This window comes from Halichoerus grypus, chromosome 6 (assembly GCF_964656455.1).
Source record: "Halichoerus grypus chromosome 6, mHalGry1.hap1.1, whole genome shotgun sequence".
Taxonomy (NCBI): Eukaryota; Metazoa; Chordata; class Mammalia; order Carnivora; family Phocidae; genus Halichoerus; species Halichoerus grypus.
In genome coordinates, this window is record NC_135717.1 from 86,440,578 (window position 1) to 86,462,515 (window position 21,938).

The 21,938-nt window shown below is 39.3% G+C and overlaps 3 protein-coding genes and 1 long non-coding RNA gene across 4 annotated transcripts; 1 reads left to right on the plus strand and 3 right to left on the minus strand.

Annotated features, from left to right (window-relative positions):
- The first annotated feature begins 2,113 nt into the window (after positions 1–2,113).
- SMIM10L1 (small integral membrane protein 10 like 1) lies at positions 2,114–5,785 on the plus strand. The gene has a single exon (XM_036076220.2). It carries the CDS (start codon positions 2,315–2,317, stop codon positions 2,519–2,521), a length of 207 nt encoding a protein of 68 aa, XP_035932113.1. The 5' UTR covers positions 2,114–2,314; the 3' UTR covers positions 2,522–5,785.
- Positions 5,786–11,043: 5,258 nt separating this feature from the next.
- LOC118525469 (taste receptor type 2 member 42-like) lies at positions 11,044–12,062 on the minus strand. Its single transcript, XM_078075608.1, is given in 2 exon segments — positions 11,044–11,675; positions 11,678–12,062. Coding segments are annotated over 2 exon segments (930 nt in total). The 5' UTR covers positions 11,976–12,062.
- A 5,091-nt stretch (positions 12,063–17,153) lies between these two features.
- Positions 17,154–18,788, minus strand: LOC144382116 (uncharacterized). The gene is made up of 2 exons (XR_013448530.1): positions 18,672–18,788; positions 17,154–17,602 (listed from the first exon to the last, which is right to left on the minus strand). It is a non-coding gene; the product is annotated as an uncharacterized LOC144382116 (long non-coding RNA).
- A 1,611-nt stretch (positions 18,789–20,399) lies between these two features.
- Positions 20,400–21,371, minus strand: LOC118525468 (taste receptor type 2 member 42-like). Its single transcript, XM_036076218.2, has one exon. It carries the CDS (start codon positions 21,369–21,371, stop codon positions 20,400–20,402), a length of 972 nt encoding a protein of 323 aa, XP_035932111.2.
- Positions 21,372–21,938: the final 567 nt, after the last annotated feature.

Consider the following 21,938-nt stretch of genomic DNA (forward strand, 5'->3'; position numbering starts at 1 on the left):
TATTTATTTGACACAGAGAGACACAGCGAGAGAGGGAACACAAGCAGGGGGAGTGGGAGAGGGAGAAGCAGGCTTCCCACTGAGCAGGGAGCCCAACGCGGGGCTCTATCCCAGGACCCTGGGATCATGACCTGAGCCGAAGGCAGACGCTTAATGACTGAGCCACCCAGGCGCCCCAAGTGTCTTAACTCTTGATTTTGGCTCAGGTTGTGATCTCAGGGTCGTGAGATGGAGCCCCATGTAGGACAGTTGGCTTGAGATTCTCTCCTTCTTCCTCTGCCCCTCCCTGGCCGTGCACTCACCCGTGCTCTCTCTCAAAATGAAAGTACTAAATTGGGAATATAGAGTCAAAAAAGGGGGAATAATGAAGATTAGGAAAGGAAGGTCCAGTTAGTAGCCAATGCAGTATCAACTAGACAAATGGCTTAGGACGTGTTACTGTTGAGAGCTTACTTACATGTGCCTACTTGGCAAAAAATATGGATCAGTTATTCAAATCTAAAGATCAAAGGACAGAATAAAAACCAGAACCATGTAAAATATTGGTCCTAGTCCACATTCCACTGTCAGTTTCGCCTGATGGAAATCCTTCATCAGCTTTAGAATATTAATGAGTAGAAGAGGGAGTTCATGACTACTCTTTATTTGCCCAGTCCTTTCCCATTGAAACAGGACATCTACCTAAGCACCTTAGCAGTAGATGGCTGCTATTTTCCCCATGGACTCAGGATGACAGACAGGATTTTCCTGGAGTTAACCAGAGCTGGGTGTAAGGGGTGGGGTAGTAGAGAAAGGGTAGAGGAGAATGAATCCACATAGTTTTATATAGTTGGAAATGGAAGATCCAGAAACTTAATGACTTAAGTGACCCTGAATATCTTGATCTATTCTTTTTTTCAATTTTCAGAAAGGGTAAATTATACTTGTATACTAAAATTACACATTTTCTCCTGGTTCTCAGAGTTGTCATTCATCTTATATCATTCTTCAGAATATTTTAAATTCTCAAATATTCTATTTTATAAGTTGTCTCACGTGACTGGTAATCAGTTCTTCTAAGTGCTGTCTACACAGTGTTGCAGGGGTGGTATTAGTATAACAAAGTAGAAAAAATTCTAGCTGGGGACACACAATTACATTTTACAAATTTCATAACGGCATGTTATTTGTACCAATCATTATCAGTAGGATACAGAGAAACAGAGGTCCTCTAGGATACATTAACTGTGCTTCGAGTAGTCACTACAGCTATTCAGTGCAGGTGAGATGTGGGATACGTGAACAGTGCTTTTTCAGAACTAGACAGTAATCTGAGGATTTTGATCATAAATTACGTATCTGAATAATCCCTGAGTGTAGAGGTTAAGTTAAAATGTAGATTGGAGAAGGTAATGAAATGTGCATCACTTAAACATCAGAAGGGTATATGGCTATGGGAGATACACTATGATGTTAACCCTAAGGTTATTCAGAGTTTAGATTTTAGTAGTATTCCAAGCTTTGGGGCCTAGCCACAGGTTTCACAGGTGTATCCCCATGCTTCCATCCACCTATTCTGGACTTTTCATGGGTTTACCTGGGTGGGAATTATATTGTATGTATGTAACATGTCCCCCCCTCCCAAATTAAAGTATATGTGCGTATGTATGTGTTTCATTTTGTTTGCTTAAAGGTCTGGGTCACTTGCAACTGAAAGAGTCCTAATACACAGGAAAATCCATAGCCTGAGATTGTGATCCTTTACAGTTATAGTATGTTATGAACACAGAGACTTTATGTCTGAACTGGCTTATGTAAGGAGTTCATCTTGCCCTAATATTATGGTTAATTTTATGAAATCAAAGGGTGATATTCCTGGCTAATACCCCAGATCACATAGCAGACAAACCTGTTTTAATCTGAAGTTTGACCCTTACAAACTGTGTTCTCTAGGGCAAATTCAAATTACGTAATTTTACTAAGCTTCCTTTCTTCATTTCAGAGTGAAAATAATATCTGTTTGGCTGACCACATATAAGACAATGTGTATGGCCTATATACGTGCAAAACCCCTTCCGCATCTACCACCTGTTAAGCTCTCTAAGTGCTAAAGACCCGTGGGAGCAGCAGACAGGAAGGGGCGGAGCGACAGCGGCTACCGTGGCCAGAGCGCCGCTGGGGAGGAAACGGAGTCAGCGGGAGGCGCAGGTATGTGCCTGGCGGCTGCGTAATCACCCCCACCCTGCCCCTCGCCGTCCCGGCCGTCGGTCGGGGGCCCACGAGGCCTGTGGTGACTCTCGGCGCTCAGCACTGGGGGAGCGGCGACACCGGGTCCATGGCCACCGCGGCGGCTCCGTCTTCCTTGGCCCTCAAAGCCTCCAGCACGGCCGGGGTCCCCAGCTCCTACGGAGTCTTCTGCAAAGGGCTCTCCCGCACCCTGCTCGCCTTCTTCGAGCTGGCCTGGCAGCTGCGCATGAACTTTCCGTACTTCTACGTCGCAGGCTCGGTGATCCTCAACATCCGCTTGCAGGTACGCATTTAGTACCGTGATTACGCGGCCGGCTTCCCGGCCAGGACATGGCCGACTCCCAGGAGCCTCGGCGGCGAAACGGAGCTGCGAGCGCGGAGCTCTGGAATCTCGCGAGAGGACTTGAGCGCTCTTCGCGGCTGCGCTCTCAACGGAGACGGTCGTAGCCGCGCTGCCGGGGCGGTGGCGGGTAGCGGCTAGAGAGAGGAAGTACGCGATTTTCCGGGGACAGCGAAGAACTTCAGTTAAGGGCTACGACAATATTTAAGAAGCTTTGCATCCTTAAAATGAAAACAGAACGAACATGATGCATTATAAAAAAAAGGAGGGCTAATAAAGTTTTCAGAAAAATTTTAATGTACAACAAGCTCATGGCCCAAATTAAAATAAGACATAAATTTTGGGAATATTGGGATTGTAAGCAAGACATTGGATGAGTAAGAAGCTGAAGATCTTGAAGATACGTGGAAGGCAAATATATTTCTTCAACAAGAGAAAACCGTGACAATCAGAAATTGTCAGTGGAAAAGCACAACTGTACAGGAAAAGCGACCTTCTAATACCAAACAATATAAAATGCTGGTGGATTTTGAACAGAGGGTTGGAGTGTAAGAAAGTGGACTCTATTTCGGGGTCCCTGTGAGTAGCATGTAGTTCAAGACCTTGGAGCCAAAGAGAAGGAAATCCAGTCACAGCACTAAGCTTGGCTACTTCGTGAATAACATTTAAATAATCGTAATAATTAATGTAAATGATGTTTATGGTTTTCATCTTTTGAGATAATACTTAATCATGGTTACAAAGTAGAATGCAAATGTTATCAGCTTTGATAATGGAAAAGTACAGTTCACAAGCAGGGATGTTGAAGGGGGAGGGAAAAAATGGTAATGCTGTCCTTATAAAGTGGGAAGTTGAGAAATACAGTCTGTCGTCAATGGGGAAAAAGGCGTTTTATTATTTGAAGAGTAAATGACCTAAGGAGTATGCCATGAAGTTGCTAAAATCGTAATACAACTATATTAAAGAGGGAGGAGAGTAGGGGAGAAGAGCATGAATTCAATAAGAAATGCGTAAAGACAGAAAGTTAGGTGGAATGTCTCAAAAAGAAAAACTGAGAGTACCGGGTGTGTTTGAATATAAAGACGAGATTTTTAGTTTTTCAGAGTCTGAGGATGAATTGGTGGTCTGCAAATTTTTTAAAAATTAAGGAAACAAATCCATTATGAAACAGGAAAATTCAAAGTTTTTTCAGGAACTACAGTGCATTCTTCTGTTGCGAATAATACTAGTCATATAAAGTCAGTCATAATTACGTAAAACTGAATACTAATACAACAAAAAATGTGTAGTATTGAGGGGATTGGAGAGGAGAGGTGTGTGTAATGGGGGAAAATCAGGCAAGATCTAATACAGAGAGGTGAGTAAAGCAATATCAACACATTATTAAAAAAGCTACGATAGAAGTGGTTGTCTCTGGAGAAAAAAGTCGGAGATGGGTAGAGAAAAGGCAGAGGATTGCTGTCTTTCACTACCAGTCTAACAGTATTATTTTGGTTTTTCTTAATTGTATATATGTATTTCTCTGATTAAAACTTAATTTAAGTAAGTTTCAGTTTTAATAAAAAGTTTCCCCCAGGCAATTGAAATATACAGCACTGGTTAAGAGCCACCACAGTAAAATGGGATTGAGTTTTTAAATCAGGCATATCACTGTGAAAATACAAACTCTTAATTTTGTGGTTGTAGGTGAATCAGTCTGCCTAAAACCCAGTTTGCTCAACTATTAAAAGAAGATAAAAATACCTACTTTGAAAAGTCAGAATTAAAAATAAGCCTGCCTTAGTGCTTGATATATACACAATAAGTAGTATTTGTTCTAACAAAATATCTCATTAACATGTGAGTAAAACTTAAAACTCATAGAGCGCCTGTTTTTTTCCAGTGGAGCTTTTCAGTCCTAAAGGTGATCTGTAAGGTACTGACCCTGAGGGCCTGGGGCAGAGCCTCCAGAAGGATTTTAAGAGATAAAAGTCGCCATTGTTTGGAGAGATAAAGATTTATAAACTATTTGCAGTTTTGTATTCCACTAATTGTGTCCAACCAACAAGTATACTCTCGGGTTGTAAACTAAGTTCCCCCTCCAGCACCAAGTCTGGTTTTGGGTAATTGTGTTTCTTTATACTTAATTGTGGTTACAAAGTAGAATGCAAATGTTATCAGTTTTGATAATGGAAAAGTACAGTTTACAAGCAGGGATGTAACCTTTCTTTATTCCTTGTCCCCAGGGAAACTCCTGTAGTTTTTTTGAGCACATCCTCTTTTACTTTCTTTTGCCTTCTCTTCTCTTTCTTTTTTTTTGCCTTTTGTTACTCGACCTGTATTTTTAAGGCTAAACTTAGATGTCACTTTTTTTTCATTATTTTTTCCCAGATTCCCCTGATTGTATTAATGTTTTACTCCATCTAAGGGCTGTGTTCATATCAACCTATTGCCATTCTCATAGGCTACCTTATTTTTGCCTAATTGTGCATTAGTTATCAGATGTGGGTTTTTGTTTTTAAATATCCAAGAGACAGTTTTCTATCATCTTTCCCTTGGTTCTTACATATTGCTGTGAGAGTTCAGGAACTAAAACATTTTAAAATACCAGCAATGTAATTTGATCAGTGAAACAATTCTGTAATGCCAGGGTACTTACAAATGGTGAGCATCGCTCTTCCCCAGAAGTACTAGTGTCCCACTTTGTAACGAAAGAATGGGGCTGCCATTAGCTCTGGAATGGTGAGGGACAGGGATGCTTCATTCAGGTTGCTACGTGAACATGTGCCTTCTTCAACCTTTTTTCTTCAGCTTAGCCTTTTGTTACACTAAAGAAACCAAGGCACTCAGCACTTACTGTGTATCACATCCTCCTGCTATATTGGACTCTCTGTGAGGGAAGATACTGTATCCTATCCAATTTTTACAGCACATATAGTATCAGCAACTATGAAGTAGGAACTGAATGAAGGCTCCATGATTTACCCTTTATTCTTCACATTTGTTCTTACACCCAGTCTATATTTTTCTTCCCACATTTATAACTCAGTGAAGTTTCCCAAGGGAGAAAACAAGATTTTTGCCCTGACTAAACCACTTATTCTAATTTGCAAGTAGTTTTATTCCTCTTACCATCCTTCCAGGCAGCATCCATGAAGCCAAAGACTGTTCATTGCTCTATCCCTTAGAGTATTAAGCTAATGCAATGTAGATAATAAACATAGTTGGATAAATGCCAAATTAGTTGTTTTTTCTACACATAGTCATTAGTCAATGAAGGAAATAAAGATAAAGTTGCCCCTGATATTAAGGTCCACTTTATTGCCCATAAATTAAGCTTTTTCGGGCCATCATGAATATTGATTGGTCCAGAGATCCTTCCAGCATGAAGAAGCAGAGAGGTGACATAGTTCTCACAAATAAAGAAAAAACACATTCATAAAGTGTAATTGATAAAAATACTGGGGAATGTGGACTGTGTTACAGTTTAAAAGGGAATGGTGATCATAGTAACATAACTTGAAGGTTAGGGAATAAATTTTTTTTTTCAGTTGGCAAAAATATGTGATTGCTTGGCTAAAAGAGCATATCCTTATTATCAGCATCATTTTTTAATTTTATTGAGGTTTTTTTTAAGATTTTATTTGTCAGAGAGAGAGCGCACAAGCAGGGGGGAGAAGCAGGCAGAGGGAGAAGCAGGCTCCCCGGTGAGCAAGGAACCTGATGCGGGACTCAATCCCTGGGATCATGACCTGAGCCCGAGGCAGACGCTTCACTCACTGAGCCACCCAGGCATCCCTTATTGAGTTTTCAATACCGGGAACTGTGCGAAGTTATTTACATACATGATCTCTATAATTCTCATGTATATCCTATGAGGAAAACATTTTCACCATCATTTTAAAGATAAGGAAACTGGAATTTAAAGAGGTTAAGTAACTTTCCCCAAGGTCATAGTAGTTGGCCAAACTAGAGTTGAACCTCCTTTATCCCTAAAGATACTTTTGATGAGGGATTCAATTTTTTTAATGTATAGGTAATGCTGAATAATCCTTTGGCTTTTTTTTTTTTTTTAATAATCCTGTTTCTTAAATGTGAAACAGAAGTATTATCTGGATCATAGTTGGCAATATCTTTTTTTCAGTATAGTTGAGGGCTTTATGTATTAGAATATAAACACTCAATATACTTTGATATGTAAATCCAAGCATTTTATACTTTCTGCTGTCTAAAGTCATTTGGCCTGTTTGTGGAGAGAAAGGGGATGAAGGGAGTTAGAGAAAAGGACATTACCCCTAGGATTGGAAAGGAAACACTTTACTTACCCCTAAGGAGTAGAGATAAGGTGAACATGAATTTTGAAACTATCCATCACTGCTCTGAGGAGGCTTACCTAAATTTTCTGTACAAAGTCTTACAGTCCTATTTTAATGGGGGCTTTTCCTGGTTCAGCATTCATAGATTTGATAGTCAAAAAGAAAACAGGACTTACACATGGAGACGTAAAGGGGTGGGAATGGAAAGTTTAGGAATATAGGAACAAAAGGAGAGAGAGAGGAAACTGCCAGAAACTGAACCTGGAAAGTAGTCTGAAGAGTAGACTTGGAAGGTTTCAGGCAAGAGAACCAAGAAAGGAACCCCTGCAATAACTAGGGTTTCCAGTAGGGTTCAATTGGTTCACATCGGTTGGGTTGGATTACCATGAATATGGGAACTTCTTGCAATTTTAATAAGAATTCTTCAATAGCCGATTGCCGGGCAAGATTACCACCAGACCAAGTCATGAGTCTTTACAAATGAAGTCCACTTCTCCCCCCTCCAATCTCAGCAATGCTCTGGGGACCATCAAAAGACCAAGGACATTACTGAGTGCCTATAACAAATGATAAGAAGAAACTATTGAATTCTTAGTAGCTTAATTGCCGTACATCTGAGGGCACCCCTGCCAGTTCCTAGCCTAATTAGGGATCTGCTTTAGAAAGTTTTGCCCATCTTTATGGCTTTCAAATACCAAGTATGTGGATTTATTCACAGTAAGGTAGTGGAGGGCATCAATGAATAAAGAGAAATGAAGTTTGTTCATACATTGAATGAAGTAGATTGGGTATACCTTTTCATATGAACCAAATTGAGAAAAGATAATTGTCACAACCAAAAGGTAAAAAGCACTAATGAAATAACTGTGCCTGAAATGTCTTCACTCTGAAATCATAGGCACAGTAAGAGAAGTGAGGCCAACAGATAAACAAAAATGGGGGGGGGGTGCCTGCGTGGCTCAGTCGTTAAGTGTCTGCCTTGGGCTCAGGTCATGATCCCAGGGTCCTGGGATTGAGCCCCGCATCGGGGCTCTGCAGGAAGCCTGCTTCTCCCTCCCACTCCCCCTGCTTGTGTTTCCTCTCTTGCTGTCTCTCTCTGTCAAATAAAATCTTTAAAAAAAAAAAAAGGTTTAATTTTTAAAAAAGGAGCTTTCTTTCAAGAAACTAGTTTTTAATTGATAAAAAGAAAACTTTTGAAAATATCTCAAGTCAAAGTCAGGTTAGATCTGTATGAAAGGGAAAAGAAGTTATTTTTAAAACTAAACTCATTTAGGGGCGCCTGGGTGGCTCAGTCGTTAAGCGTCTGCCTTCGGCTCAGGTCATGATTCCCGGGTCCTGGGATCAAGCCCCGCATCGCGGCTTCCTGCTCTGCAGGAAGTCTGCTTCTCCCTCTCCCACTCCCCCTGCTTGTGTTCCCTCTCTCACTGTCTCTCTCTCTCTCTGTCAAATAAAATTAAATTAAATTAAAATAAAATAAAATAAAAAACTAAACTCATTTAAACATGGGGCTAAGGAATAGAGGTACCATGGTGTTCCTTTGTCTTCTGAAGCTGTATGTATGTTGGTGTTTCCCCACTGCTAAAATTGAAAATAGTCCATCTGTCACCTGTGATTTTTTTTATATATATATAACCCTCTTCAATAACTTTTTTCCTGCATTGATCAAACCAATCATCTGATCAATTTTTTAAATGAAGATTTATTCTGAGAGTAATTCTTGATCAATCTTTTTTTAAAGATTCTATTGATATATTTGTGAGAGAGAGCAGAAGCAGGGGGAGTAACAGACAATGGGGAGAAGAAGAAGCAGGCTCCCTGCTGAGCAAGGAGCCCGATGCGGGGGTGGATCCCAGCACCCTGGGATCATGACCTGAGCCGAAGGCAGACGCTTAATGCCTGAGCCACCCAGGCATCCCTCAAAATACCATTTTACTAGGGAGAAAGCAATACACCAGTAGCCACTGCCCAATCTGTAACCCAGGCCTCATTTTTAATGGTCATTTTGTGTGCTTTTTATCAGGAATAGGCCCCTGCTTCTTAGAGCTTCATCTCTCCAACATCAGTACATGAGAAGTGAGGTCTTAATCCTAATGAGAACATTTACTGCTAAATCCCGCTCATAAGAAGCAAGGGCTGTGCATGGTTGTTTAAATCTTTTTTTTATCTTGGTCAATAAAGAAAAGTTTGCTGATACTAACGTGTAAATCTAAAAACTAAAACTAAATATGCTTACTTCTACTAAGTACAAAGTGATCTTAACTTCCTTACGAAAAAGGATGTGTTCTAAACCAAATTATCCTCAGTATCTGAATCTAAATAATAGCTAGTATGATTAGAATTCCACCTTTCCAAAATTAAGATAATCCCATTGACAATCATTAGGAAATTTCTTTTAATTGATATATAATTGACATACAGCACAGTATAAGCTTAAACCGCACACCGTAATACCGCAAAATGACTACCACGAGAAGTTCGGTTAACATCCACCATCTTATATAGATACAAAAAAAAGAAAAAGGATTTTGGGGGAGCCTGGGTGGCTCAGTTGGTTGGGCGACTGCCTTCGGCTCGGGTCATGATCCTGGAGTCCCGGGATCGAGTCCCGCATCGGGCTCCCTGCTCGGCAGGGAGTCTGCTTCTCCCTCTGACCCTCCCCCCTCTCATGTGCTCTCTCTCTCTCTCTCAAATAAATAAATAAAATCTTTAAAAAAAAAAAAAAAGGATTTTGTTCCTTGCGATGAGAACTTTTAGGATCCATTCTCTTAGCAACTTTCAGGTTTACCGACAGCAGGTGTTAATCACAGTCGTCATGTTGTACATTACATCCCTATATGTATTTTTCTTATAACTGGCAGTTTGTATCTTTTGATCACCTTCATCCAGTTCACCCACACCCCCCCACCCAGGAAATTTCTTATATAGGGTCCAACATAATGAGTGAAGTTAAAAAAAAAAATGTAAATCTTTTTGTGCATGGGTATGTACATGTACCCTCCTCCTCATCATCAGAACACCCCATAGCACAGTTCCCTGGAGGAAGAGTACACTTTACAAAGCCCTTACGGTTTTTATATTCCCACCATTAGACTTGACCTACTGCTCCATCAAAATTAACTTATAACCCACATATTTTTCAACATTTATTATCTAGTTTGTTTTTGTTTTTTTTTAGCTTCTACATTTGAAAAATTATGGCAATTTAAAACCCTACAACGATTTCTTCATTATCAATAGTTTAATATGTTTAAAATTTTAATTTCTATAAATTACTAGATAACAAACTTTTATTCGGAGTTGCAATATCATTAACAAGCACAATTTTGCCAAGGGCTGGCCTTAAGATTATGTACATTTTCAGCTACTTTGATTTCATTTCAATTATTTTATTATAAACATCAACCCGGCACTATATATATATATATATATATATACACACACACACACACACACACACACAAACATGTTAAAATTTACACAAATACACAATATTCTCCTGTAAACTTTTTGTTCTTATCCCTGGTGAGTTGGTTGTGTTTGTCCTCTCTGACAAGGGACACCAGCCTTCGTATAATCCTTACATGCAGACACACACCCCACACAAACTCCGATTTTGATCCTTGTAAAGTACACATAAAAGTATTCTTATACAATTAGGGATAATTATTCAGTGTCTTTTTATAAACTAAGTTGATTTTTCTCTTATTCAACAAAGGTAGTTGTCTATTCTAGCTTGGATTCATACTGAGAGTCTGTTTCTTTGTTTTAAAAGTTATGTCTGTTGTTACGGGATGATGATGCACTTCCAGCATTTTTATTCCTTAATTTATTTTTAACTTAATATTGTACAAATATTCCACCTACTTCAACTTGGAAGGGATTTTCATTTCTAAGTAATCCTTTTCTCACATAGGAACGTAATAAATATTTGCTAGCATATATAAAATTAATACATGCTGCATTACATATTTTACATTCATATTGTCTCAAATATATTCTTGTTACTAGCAAGTGTTATAATGAATGACGCTTGCTTTTTACATTTATAGGTCATTCGGGGGAAAGTCTGTGATGTTTAATAGTATCTAAAAGAAGCCAGTGAGAAAACCAAAGGTTAAAATGGATCTTCAATGTCTCTTCATTAATTTAAATCTCTTGGGATCTAGGAAATTCTGGAAGAGTCTATGAAGCTAAAGATTTCACCATTTTCAAGTGGTGATTAAGATGCCACAGTAGTCCTAAAGCAGTTTTTCTCAACTTGCTGTTTCCCAAAATCAGACTAAATGAGTGGCCTGGAGGAAAAAGAGTCGATAATAACATGACAACCAAATTGACCTGACAATTCTGCAGTAAAAGGAAAATCCAACCTGTTAATAGGATGGAAGAAAAATGAACCGTGGAGAGGAGAAGGAAAGACATCACCATTTTCATGGCCTTTTTATGGGCCTCTCTGCTGAAGTCCCTAGAGCCAGTGTTCAGTTGCACATTCCTGGTATGTCTCCTCAGGGAAAGAAATAAAAGGAGCAGTGAGGTCAGGGACAGAAGAAAGGGGATTAAGTAGATGAAACTGAAAACAATCAAGCTGTTAAGATACAGAGTTTTACTTACATCTAGGGACCAAGTTGAGTTTCTTTCATATCTTTGATAGACATTAACCCAGAAATTTGTAAATGTATCTAATAATTCAAAGTTGCAAGACAGTAAGAATAAAGACCCCAGTGGAAGCACAAGTAGCACTCTGTTAATTCTCCACCTCAGCCAGATGAAACAGGGGTGGGAGAAATTGGCTATTTTAAAGAAGTAGAAAACACTGAGGTGACAAACCAGGTAGCTAGGTGATTGCTCAGTGTCCAAAGAATGCTAACGAATCTTGCTAGTTTATCAACGGCATAAAGATGTGGCCAGAACACCGTTAAAAATGAATCGAATAGTGTTATGCAAAGAAGAACAATTCTGGAGATAGCCAGGCTGGTGAGAATGCAGTTAGCTGATGAGAGCTTTTGACTCTTGACCCAGTCAATGCAGTTAACCAGTACAGTGAAGCTGTTCCCCAACATTCCAGCTATGAATTCTCCTGTTGCTATCAGAAAAGCATTTTTAATTCCAGATGGCATTTCTGTAGAAAGAATCCAGAAAGTTAGTCCTATGTCTCACTGATTTTACGGCTGTCAAAATGTTGTGGAATAAAATCCAGTCTGATACTTTTCACTGAAAAAATGCTCAGATACTGTCTCATTTATTTTCCTGAAAAATCCTTCTCTTTTATTCCAGCTGAGGCTCTGAAGTATACACAAGGAGAGCCAGTCTTACAGATTTAAATGAAAAACTTTAACATAACTTCCAATCAGCGACTGATTTCCAAATTAAACAGTAAATGTTCCTACTCATCATTGGCATTGACAGCAGTTTTCCACTTGTGAGAACATCCGGAAGAATAAAGTCCAATAGGCAAACGTGCAAATATGAGACAGATTTCTTTACACTGATTTGCACTTTCCTTTTCACCCAAAAATACCATTTGGATCCAGGTGTCTTAATTGTAATAGACAATTCTGTCTAAAAATAAATCTCTCTAATACAGGCATTATTCATTAATTCCATTCAATAAAATCCATAATAGTTCAGATACTATTGTAGATGAAATTAGTGAATAAAGAGAAGCAACATTAAGGAGCTCACAGAGTATTAGAGAAAGCAACATTAGGTAAACTATGACTATTGAATGTGACAAAAGTTTGACCACAATGCAACTGCAACTCAGAGGAGTGTGTTACAAACTGTCAATAGTTCATTCTGGTTTTATAAGGAGAGTGACAACTGGCTTGGATCTTGAAGCTTCTTAGGATTTCTTGAAGAAATAGATACGAAGGGAAATCATTTTCCAGAATGATATAAAAGCATATGCCAAGGCACCAAAATCAAACCTATTTGAGCTATTACTCTGATTTTTTGAGCTTTGTTCTCAGTAAGTTACTGCCTATTTGATTCTGAATAAGCTCTTGTCAGCTGAGAGGGAAAAAATAGTAAGAAAAAAATATAGTAGGAAAAAAACCCGGAGGGGTAGGGGAGTGGGAGGGAGGTTCTCCTTTTCAATAATTCTGCTTCTAGTTAAAGCCTTCGTCTCATCAAAAATTGTTACAGTAAAATATAGTTTGTTTTTTTGTCTCCACAAACAGGTAACTTTAATACAATGATCTTTCAACCTTGACTGTAAGGTTATCTCTCTTATCCAGAGAACTTGAGGTATATGTATGTGTGTGTGTGTGTATATATATACATACACATTATTAATTATTATTAATTATTAATATATTAATATATGTTGATGCCTGTGAGCCAACCCCAGGGATTCTGACTTAATTGGTCTGGGATATATTGTTGGCACTCATTGAGAACTCCTTGATCTATGTCTTAAATTACCTTCTAAACCCAGGCAAAAATCTTTGTACCCACAAGCTGCAAATCTATGAATATTCTCCAGGAATAAGACAGGAATTTTGCCTACTTGCACTCTGACAATGCATTCCCCATTCAGCCAGTTTTGACTCTGCTTAACAAATTACCTGTTTTGTGTTGGTCTCAGGCTATCAATAGCGATGCTCTAGATTACCAATGCCTGAGGCACTCACCCGGGCCCCACTACTTGTGTGGGCCCCCACAGACTTTTCCCCACCGGAGCTGAGGTGTGGCTGTGTTAGAGTGGGCAGTTAGTTAGGCTTTAACAGGATGCCTGGAGGCCAGCAAGGGGTGAGTCAAGGCCCATTATCAGGAAAGTTAGCAACCTGTCGTGGCAGAATTCTGCAAACAAAGCCACAAGAAGCCAGATCAAACCAGACAGGCCCAAGACCCAGAAGGCCAGAGACCCTCATAAATATGGGAGAAAAGGTGCAAAACCCTGCTCCCCCCCAAAAATCCCCTCCCCAAATAATAAATATTGCACCCCTTAGTTAATACTGTCAAAGAAAGATAGAGACCCAAACCCCAGGCACAGCTCTCCCTTGAGGCGGCCCACTCTCTATTTCGAGAGTGTACTGTCTCTCTTTAATAAACTCTTGCACCACTCTACCCTGTCTGGTCGGTCCTTAAATTCTTTACTTGTGATGAAACTGAGAGCCTCCGGCAACATCCCAGTAACGGCTGAGCAGATGGTCTTCACCAGGCAGCAGTTGGATTGACCTTCTTGGTTTTTATTATGATTCACCTCAGCAACAACCATCAGGGAACTTTGAAAAAACTTTGAAAAAAAGGTTTAGGGGCGCCTGGTGGCTCAGTCGGTTAAGGGTCTGCTTTTGGCTCAGGTTATGATGCTGCAACCCTGGGATCCAGCCAGGCATACGGATCCCTGCTCAGGTGGGGAGTCTGCTTCTCTCTCTCCCTCTGCACTTCCCCTCCCCACCTCCCGGCGTATGCTCTCTCTCTCTCTCTCTCAAATAAGTAAAATATTTTTTTAAAAAGAAATAGGAAAAAACGAGGTTTATTATTCACAAGTCCTGGAGGATACATGGAGCAAGCCCAAGGCCACACAGGGAAGTCATGGGGAGCCTGGGGGAGCATAGACCTGGTGTTCTGTTTTTATTTACATTGGGAGTGTACGCCTAGGATTTTACAAGCTCATACTTTACTGGTGAATTTTTTTTTTAAGATTTTATTTATTTATTGAGAGCGAGCAAGAGCATGTGCGCGTATGAGTGGGGGGAGTGGCAGAGAGAGAGAGGCAAAGGGAGAAGCAGGCTCCCCACCGAGCAGGGAGCCCGATGAGGGGCTCGATCCCAGGACCCTAGGATCATGACCTGAGCCAAAGGCAGACCTTAACTGACTGAGCCACCCAGGCGCTCCTTTACTGGCGAATTTAAAACATAACATTGTTAATTAGGACTTGAGAAGGGAAAAGTGGGGTCATGCAAGCAGTCAGTTATCTAGGTTACTCAGGGCTTTCTGAAAAGGGGAACTTCATGGGTGGGAGTGGCCTGGCTTCTTAACCAGGTGTTTTACTGGAAGCGGTGTCAAGAAGCTGGCAATATGTTTGTTCAAGATGGATGTCTTTGAAATGGATTATCTTGGCAATCAAAAACTTTACGTCAGGCACGTACACTCCATAACCTTAGCTACCAAGGACCTCGGTGATGACATTAAGGTCCATAAGAGAAGGGACTATTTTGTTGTCGGCTGATCTATTTCCAGTTCCTAGAACAGGGCGGGCCTGGCAAATAGTGGGCCCTCGATAACTATTTGTTAAATCAGTGAATGCTAACTTAGGTGTTAATCCTCTTGGGAGCAAAGAAAAAGGGAAAATGAGTAAGACTTGACTGTGAAACTAGTATAAGAACAAGAAAAGAAAGCAACTCTTTAAAACTAGGGAAAATGTCATGACATAATGTATGAACTCATGCCCGATTTCTGTTACTGACCCTGAAATAACCAATACTGCTCTCCAGCCGTCCTGGCTCAAACCAGAAGTCATACAGAGTCATAAATCCTTGAAGGAGGTGAGGGCCTTTGTACGTCTCTTCACGAAAGAGACGACTGCCCGCGGAGGGAGCTGGAGATGGATAGAAAAATCTGTATTTGGTGCCGGGAAGCCAAGAAGATCACTGAGGTTTACAGAAATGCTCTGACATGGTGTAGAAGGCTACCTGACAGTAGGGCTTCGTTGGTAGACATGGTTCAGCAGGGACAAAACCCACATAGCAACAAGTCAGCCAACAGATGCTTGGTCATTACAGAATACTTGAGTTCATAGTTACACTGAAGAAGAAACTCAATCTAAAGGACATAATAACAAGTATAAAAATCACAAGGGCTATAGGCTATGAGTTGAATTCAAAGTCCAGGCTCACATTTTTTAAAAACCTGCATAACTACAAATCCATCTCCGCTCCTGGGTTGAACTGCCTTTATACTCTTCATTCTTAAAATGGTTGCGTTATACCCGGTAAAGAAAAAGTCTTATTGTATGTATAAATATAAGTAATATTATTCCAACGTGCTTGGGTAGATAACAATTAATCAAATTTATGTATATGCTACAGGGACAGCCCAAAATAACTCATCTAAACTTCCGATGATGACTATAATTTAAATCAGAAAATCTATAAATATTGATTTTAAAATTAGCAGTTGAGAGAGTGACATTTCTTCTAAGGAATGGTGAGAGAATACATTCAGAAATCTACTTTGCCCAAATTCAAATGGGAGTACTACGCACATAGTGATGAACTACTGCTTATATGAATGTAAATACAGGTGATTCAACTGAATGTCTTACGAGCTCCTATCAATTGGCTTGAGTTCTCCCTGTTTCCTCCCTGTGCCAGTGACATCTCCGGTGAGAACAAACATACCTGGGTTTTCAGTTTGGCTCTTCCTATTGCCTTTCCCTCCCCAAGCCCACAGGTTTAGATCCCCTAATAGTCTCAGAGAAGCCAGCAACAAGTGTTTCCCTGGCTGTGATGCTCTCTTGTAGATGTTTGTTTCACTTAGCATACTCCTTTAATTTTCAGAACTGAAGACTATAGTGTTTGTTTGTTTGTTTGTTTGTTTGTTTTCCTTCAAAATCCTTAGAGGACAAACATCCCCACTGGCTCTTCCTCATGACAAACCTAAGACAGGGCCAATGTAACTAATACCAACCTCCACTCTGGCAAACATTAGTCTCACGCTCATAGTAAGAATGGCTGGGCATTTCTGTAGTCTCCTGAGGCTGCATTTGTATTGATGGGGGGAAAAAAGGTAAAATTTGAAAAGCTATAGTCTATAGTCTATGACACGGGATTTAGTGTACAAGGAGACAAAAATGTTCACCTGTATATGTTTTTCAAATTCTTCAAACTTTTCAAATCAGTTTGTTCTTGTGAAGATCGGTCTTAAGGTTCTGAGTAGGACATAGGTTACTCTAGACAACATATCTAGTATCTCGAATGACAGAATTGGGACGGACTGTGTGATGATGCAAATGTCCCTTAAAGGTATCCCTGGCTCAGAGGAGATGGGGTCTAATCAAGATCTTGCTAGGAGAAGCCACCTACTGACAACAGACAAATCACCTGAGACGTTGAGGAAATTTGCATGCCTTTCTCTGATATCTGTAGAGGTATGGGTTTCTATCTGACAGATACATTCACTAGAGTTCAACAAAAATGTCTTGCTGTGCTTGATTTATGTCTTATCAGATGCCTCCAGTACCAGACCTAAGGATCAGAGACATGACTATTTCAGCAATAGAAACAAGTTATTTGTTCCCTCCTATAAATCACCTACGTGGATAAATTGAAACAAGCAGTGATTACACCAGATTTTTTTTAAAGATTTTTATTTATTTATTTGTCAGAGAGAGAGAGCACAAGCAGGGAGGGGGCAGAGGGAGAGATAGGCTCCCCACTGAGCAGGGAGCCCACTGCGGGGTTCGATTCCAGGACCCTGGGATCATGACCTGAGCCAAAGGCAGACGCTTAACCGACTGAGCCACCCAGGCATCCCTACATCAGATTCTTTAAATGAACATTTATTTGGTGGGTGAGAAAGATAGTTAACAAGAAATCAGTGACAATCTCCATCAGTGACTTTCTCCAACTTTGGTTCCAGAGTAGGATATAATTACCAGTATTTCTTCTCCAGGTTGCATGAGACTGGCAACGCACGTGTTGGGAGTGGCTTTTCTTGGCTGGTGGTTCAGCTGCTGCTGAGTCCCCCACAAAGGCTCTTGTTATGGGGAAAGTAGAGGCGCAGGGCTTGATCTCACTTGCTATTCAAATATATAGATGACAATACATCAATTGCAATAACCCCAGCCCATGACCCTGTCTTCTCTTACTAGTCCTTTGCTGTACTTCTTTGTCAAGAATAGGGCCCCCTACGGGGCGCCTGGGTGGCTCAGTCGTTGAGCGTCTGCCTTCGGCTCAGGTCATGATCCCAGAGTCCTGGGATCGAGTCCCCGCATCGGGCTCCCTGCTCCGCGGGAAGCCTGCTTCTCCCTCTCCCACTCCCCCTGCTTGTGTTCCCTCTCTCGCTGTGTCTCTCTCTGTCAAATAAATAAAATCTTTAAAAAAAAAAAAAAAAGAATAGGGCCCCCTATTCCTTAGAGTTCCATCTCCCTCAGTTTGCTGGGTAAGCATGGACTTACTCCTAGTTAAACATTGACACACTTACCCTAAGGCCCACTTATTAAAAACAAGAGTTGCTCATAAACTGGCTCAATTACTTTATCTTGCCTACCAAAGAAAAATTTAATGAAACTAAAAACTAAATAATATTTTTGGTTATCATCTTATAAAGAGTATATAACTATCTTTAAGTCATATATATGAAAGAATATCTAAAACAAAACAAACTCAATATCTGGATCTAAATGTACCCAGCTTGATTTGCATATTCCCTTTTACCAAGGCCAGATAATTACAGTGACAGGACTAAGTTAGTGCCCAAAATAATACATGTACATTTTCTTTTGTAAAACATAAATTACTTCGTAAAAAGAGTAAAATGTTTCTTATCATTAAAACCATTATACACACGTTGTTATTGTTATTGATACACAGAAGCACCACATAGCCTAGATGTGTTTGCCGTTTAGTTTTCTACACACAGTGAGAGAGGACGGGGAAAATGTTAATAATTCTAACATCCTTCTCAGCTCCAGGGAACAGCCCTAGAGCAGTGCCCATACCTATGGCTCCAACAAGATTAATTTACAACCCACACACTTATCATCATTTAATTACAACTTTCTGTTCCTTTAACACAACCTAAAGAATACATCAAAGGTAAACCCTAAGAAAGAAATCTTCATTTTTTAAGAATTCCATTATACATACCTGCACGGCATCTGTATGATATAATCTGTACCATTATATGCCGGAGTCCAGCTCCAGCCGGGTGGGTCTCTCGGAGGAAAGGACGGCGTCGGCCAATGAGGAGACACAGACACAGGGTCCAGGTTGCAAGCATCTCCTCCTGACAGCCTCGGAGGAACTTTATTTATATGTTAGGACTTTTTTGTTTTTCCATACTTTCGTAACACGTGATTATGTTTTTTCACAATTGATTGAGATAATCTTAGATCATTTTCTGGATTACAGACATAGCCTTCTTTTATTTTTCCTTTGTAATGATTAACATGACCTTTATTGATTTCCGCTTATTGACTTTCGCTAAAACTAAAAAACAATACGCAAAGAGCAAGGTGCTAGACAGAGTGTGACCGTCTTGCTATTTCGTTCTATAGCGCAGGAAATATAGTGAACTGTGGAACAGCCTGAGCTGTTCCTTTCTTAGAATCTTGCCGCTTCGGAGGCGCCTGGGGGGCCTCGTGGGATTAGTTTCACTATGATTGCTTAGATAGGCGTAACTAAGATGAGTAGTCACTTTATCATGAAACCCCAGAAGTATTCCCACAATTATAAAGATTGCCATAAGCAAAATGAAAGAGAATAGCAGGAGCCAGCTGTGGAGTCTCCTGTTCTCAGGATCGTCCCCCATACTTGGACCTTGTCAAACAGCATGAGTAGCTTGGCTCGCGCCAATTATATTCAAATTTTATAGTAAACTTTCCTACCCTTAATCTTATTTACAATTTGTCATTACCTTATCTAAATTTTGATTATTATAGTTGAAACAGCACCACATACATATTATCCAACATTTACACTAAACATACAGTGTTATTATAAATTTTGCTTTCTATGCCTTCTTTATTGACCTGTTTTCTATTTGTTTCTCTAAGAACTCTAGTGATCAGATTGCAACAAAATATATGTGCACAAACACAAGCATAATCATTCTCAAAATGTAATTATGATCTTTTTATAGTAGCAACGAGTGTGATTTTAAATTACAGAATAATTTTTGTGTTTTTAATTCTATTACATAGCATGGTAGAAATATCAATATCTACCACTCTGAAAATAATATTGCATATCCTGGAATTTAGCAAAATTAATAAGTGCTAAGATATATCAAAAATGTTTATGATTTGGGATTTCAAATTAAGATTAGCATTATAAGCATGTGTTTCCAGTTTATTTTATTTTGCACTGTGAATATTATTTTCCAACATCTCGTTCCCATGTTATCAACAAGACCTCTAATGACAACAATGAAAAGCTTTTTTATAAAAAAGAAAAAAAATTAGACCTTTAAGCTGCGAGGTCATGTTTTTCCCATCTATGACTTTAGTTGCTCAATTAACTTTGCTATCAACATTTTATAGTTCATCTACCTAGTGAAGTTTGTAATCTATCTCGATTTCTAAAACACAACATGCCTCTTCCCCCACATCTGAGTTACAATTACATACATCTGTTGCATATAAAATTAAATAATTTAGATTCTCTTTGAAGGATCTTTGAGATTTTAAGATATTGGTAACCAATGTTTTAAACAAAAGTGAATATTTTTAAAATTATATTGGCTGACCAAGTGTCAATTATTAGCAAAAGCAACCTTTTCTAGGGAAAATTTCGATAATGCTCAACAATGTTTAAAGGAACCCAGTAGAAAAAAACCAGAAGTGAAATGGATCCTCAAAGACTCCTAAGTCTTCATCATTGGAAAGGCTTTGGAAGGTCTTTCTGTAAAGAGGAAATTGGTTTTTCTCTTTTCAGGGAGCTTGTAAGATGCCGTAGTACCTTCAAGGCTGTCTGCCTTAGCCTGCTGTTTCCCAGAATCAAAATTAATGAGTGGCCTGAGGGAAAGACACATACGGCCAACATGATAAACTTTGTGCTCCTGTTGTTCCAAAATAAAAAAAGCATCCAATTTGACAATTGTATGGAAAAAGCATGAACTGTGAAAAGGAAGAGGAAAGACACCACCATTTTAATGGCCTTTTTATGGGCCTGTGTGCTGAAGTCCCTGGAGCCCGTGGAGTTGAGATGCAGATTCCTGATGTGTTTTACCAAGGACAGAAATAAAAGAAGCAATGAGGTCAAGGACAGAACAATAGGAATGATATAGGAAAAACTAAGAAGAATCAGGGTTTTAATATAAAAAGTTTTACTTTCATTTATATATAAAGTCAGATTACTTTCATCCATTGCATGGATATTCAAGAAGAGATCATTAAATGTTTCTAGCAATAGAAAGTCAAACAGTAGAAAGAACAAAGAAAATACAAGAATTCCAAGAACCACTCTGTTCATTCTCCACCTCAGCCAGAGGAAAAGGGAATAGGAGAACTGAGCTATCTTAAGGAGGTAGAAAATGCTTAGGCAGGTAGTAAACCAGATGGCTAAATGGTTAGTTATTCTCCAAAGCAAAGTAACAGGTTTTGCTAGTTTATAAGTGGAATAGAAAGGTGGATTTAATCCCATCATAAATGATTCAAACAATGACACCAATAGCTGAGTGATTCTGGAGATAGCCAAGCAGGTGAGGATGAAGTCAGCTAAAGAGATTTTTCGGTTCTTGACCCATTCAGAGCAGTTTACCAGTCCAATAAACACATTCCCCAACATTCCAATTATGAATTCTGCTGTCGACAGTGTAAGAAAGATTATATCCAATCCAGCTAACATTTCCACAGAAAAAAATCCAAATTTCTAATACTGTGTCTCATTAATAAATTTGTAATCAAACTCTTTCAGAATAGCATCCATTTCTGGTAGTTATCTTCACTGCCTTTATTGCAATTCCAGCCTTAAGCAGAACCTCCTGCTGTTGGATACAGTCTCACATATATATATATATATTTAAGGAAACTTTCTGCTTTTATTGTAATGCTGATCTTAATCCAGAAAGATCTGCTAAAGTGTATGGTCTCACATACTTTCATGAAGATGTTTTTATTTATCTGAAGGAGCTACTAATTTCCAAACCAAACAGTTTGCGTTCCTATTTATGACTGCCAAGAATTCAAATTTTCCACTTGAGGTAATGATTACAAGGTTAAAGTCAAATTCATTAGCATGCAAATATAGGTCAGATTCTTTTTCACTGATTTGTGAAGAAAATCACCTCACCTGAAATACTATACCATTTGGATCCAAATATTTTAGTTGTTTTTCATAGAAAGCTTTGAAATAACCTAATAATAATATAAATCTAAATAATCTAGTCTAAAATTTAGTTATAATTCAGTAACT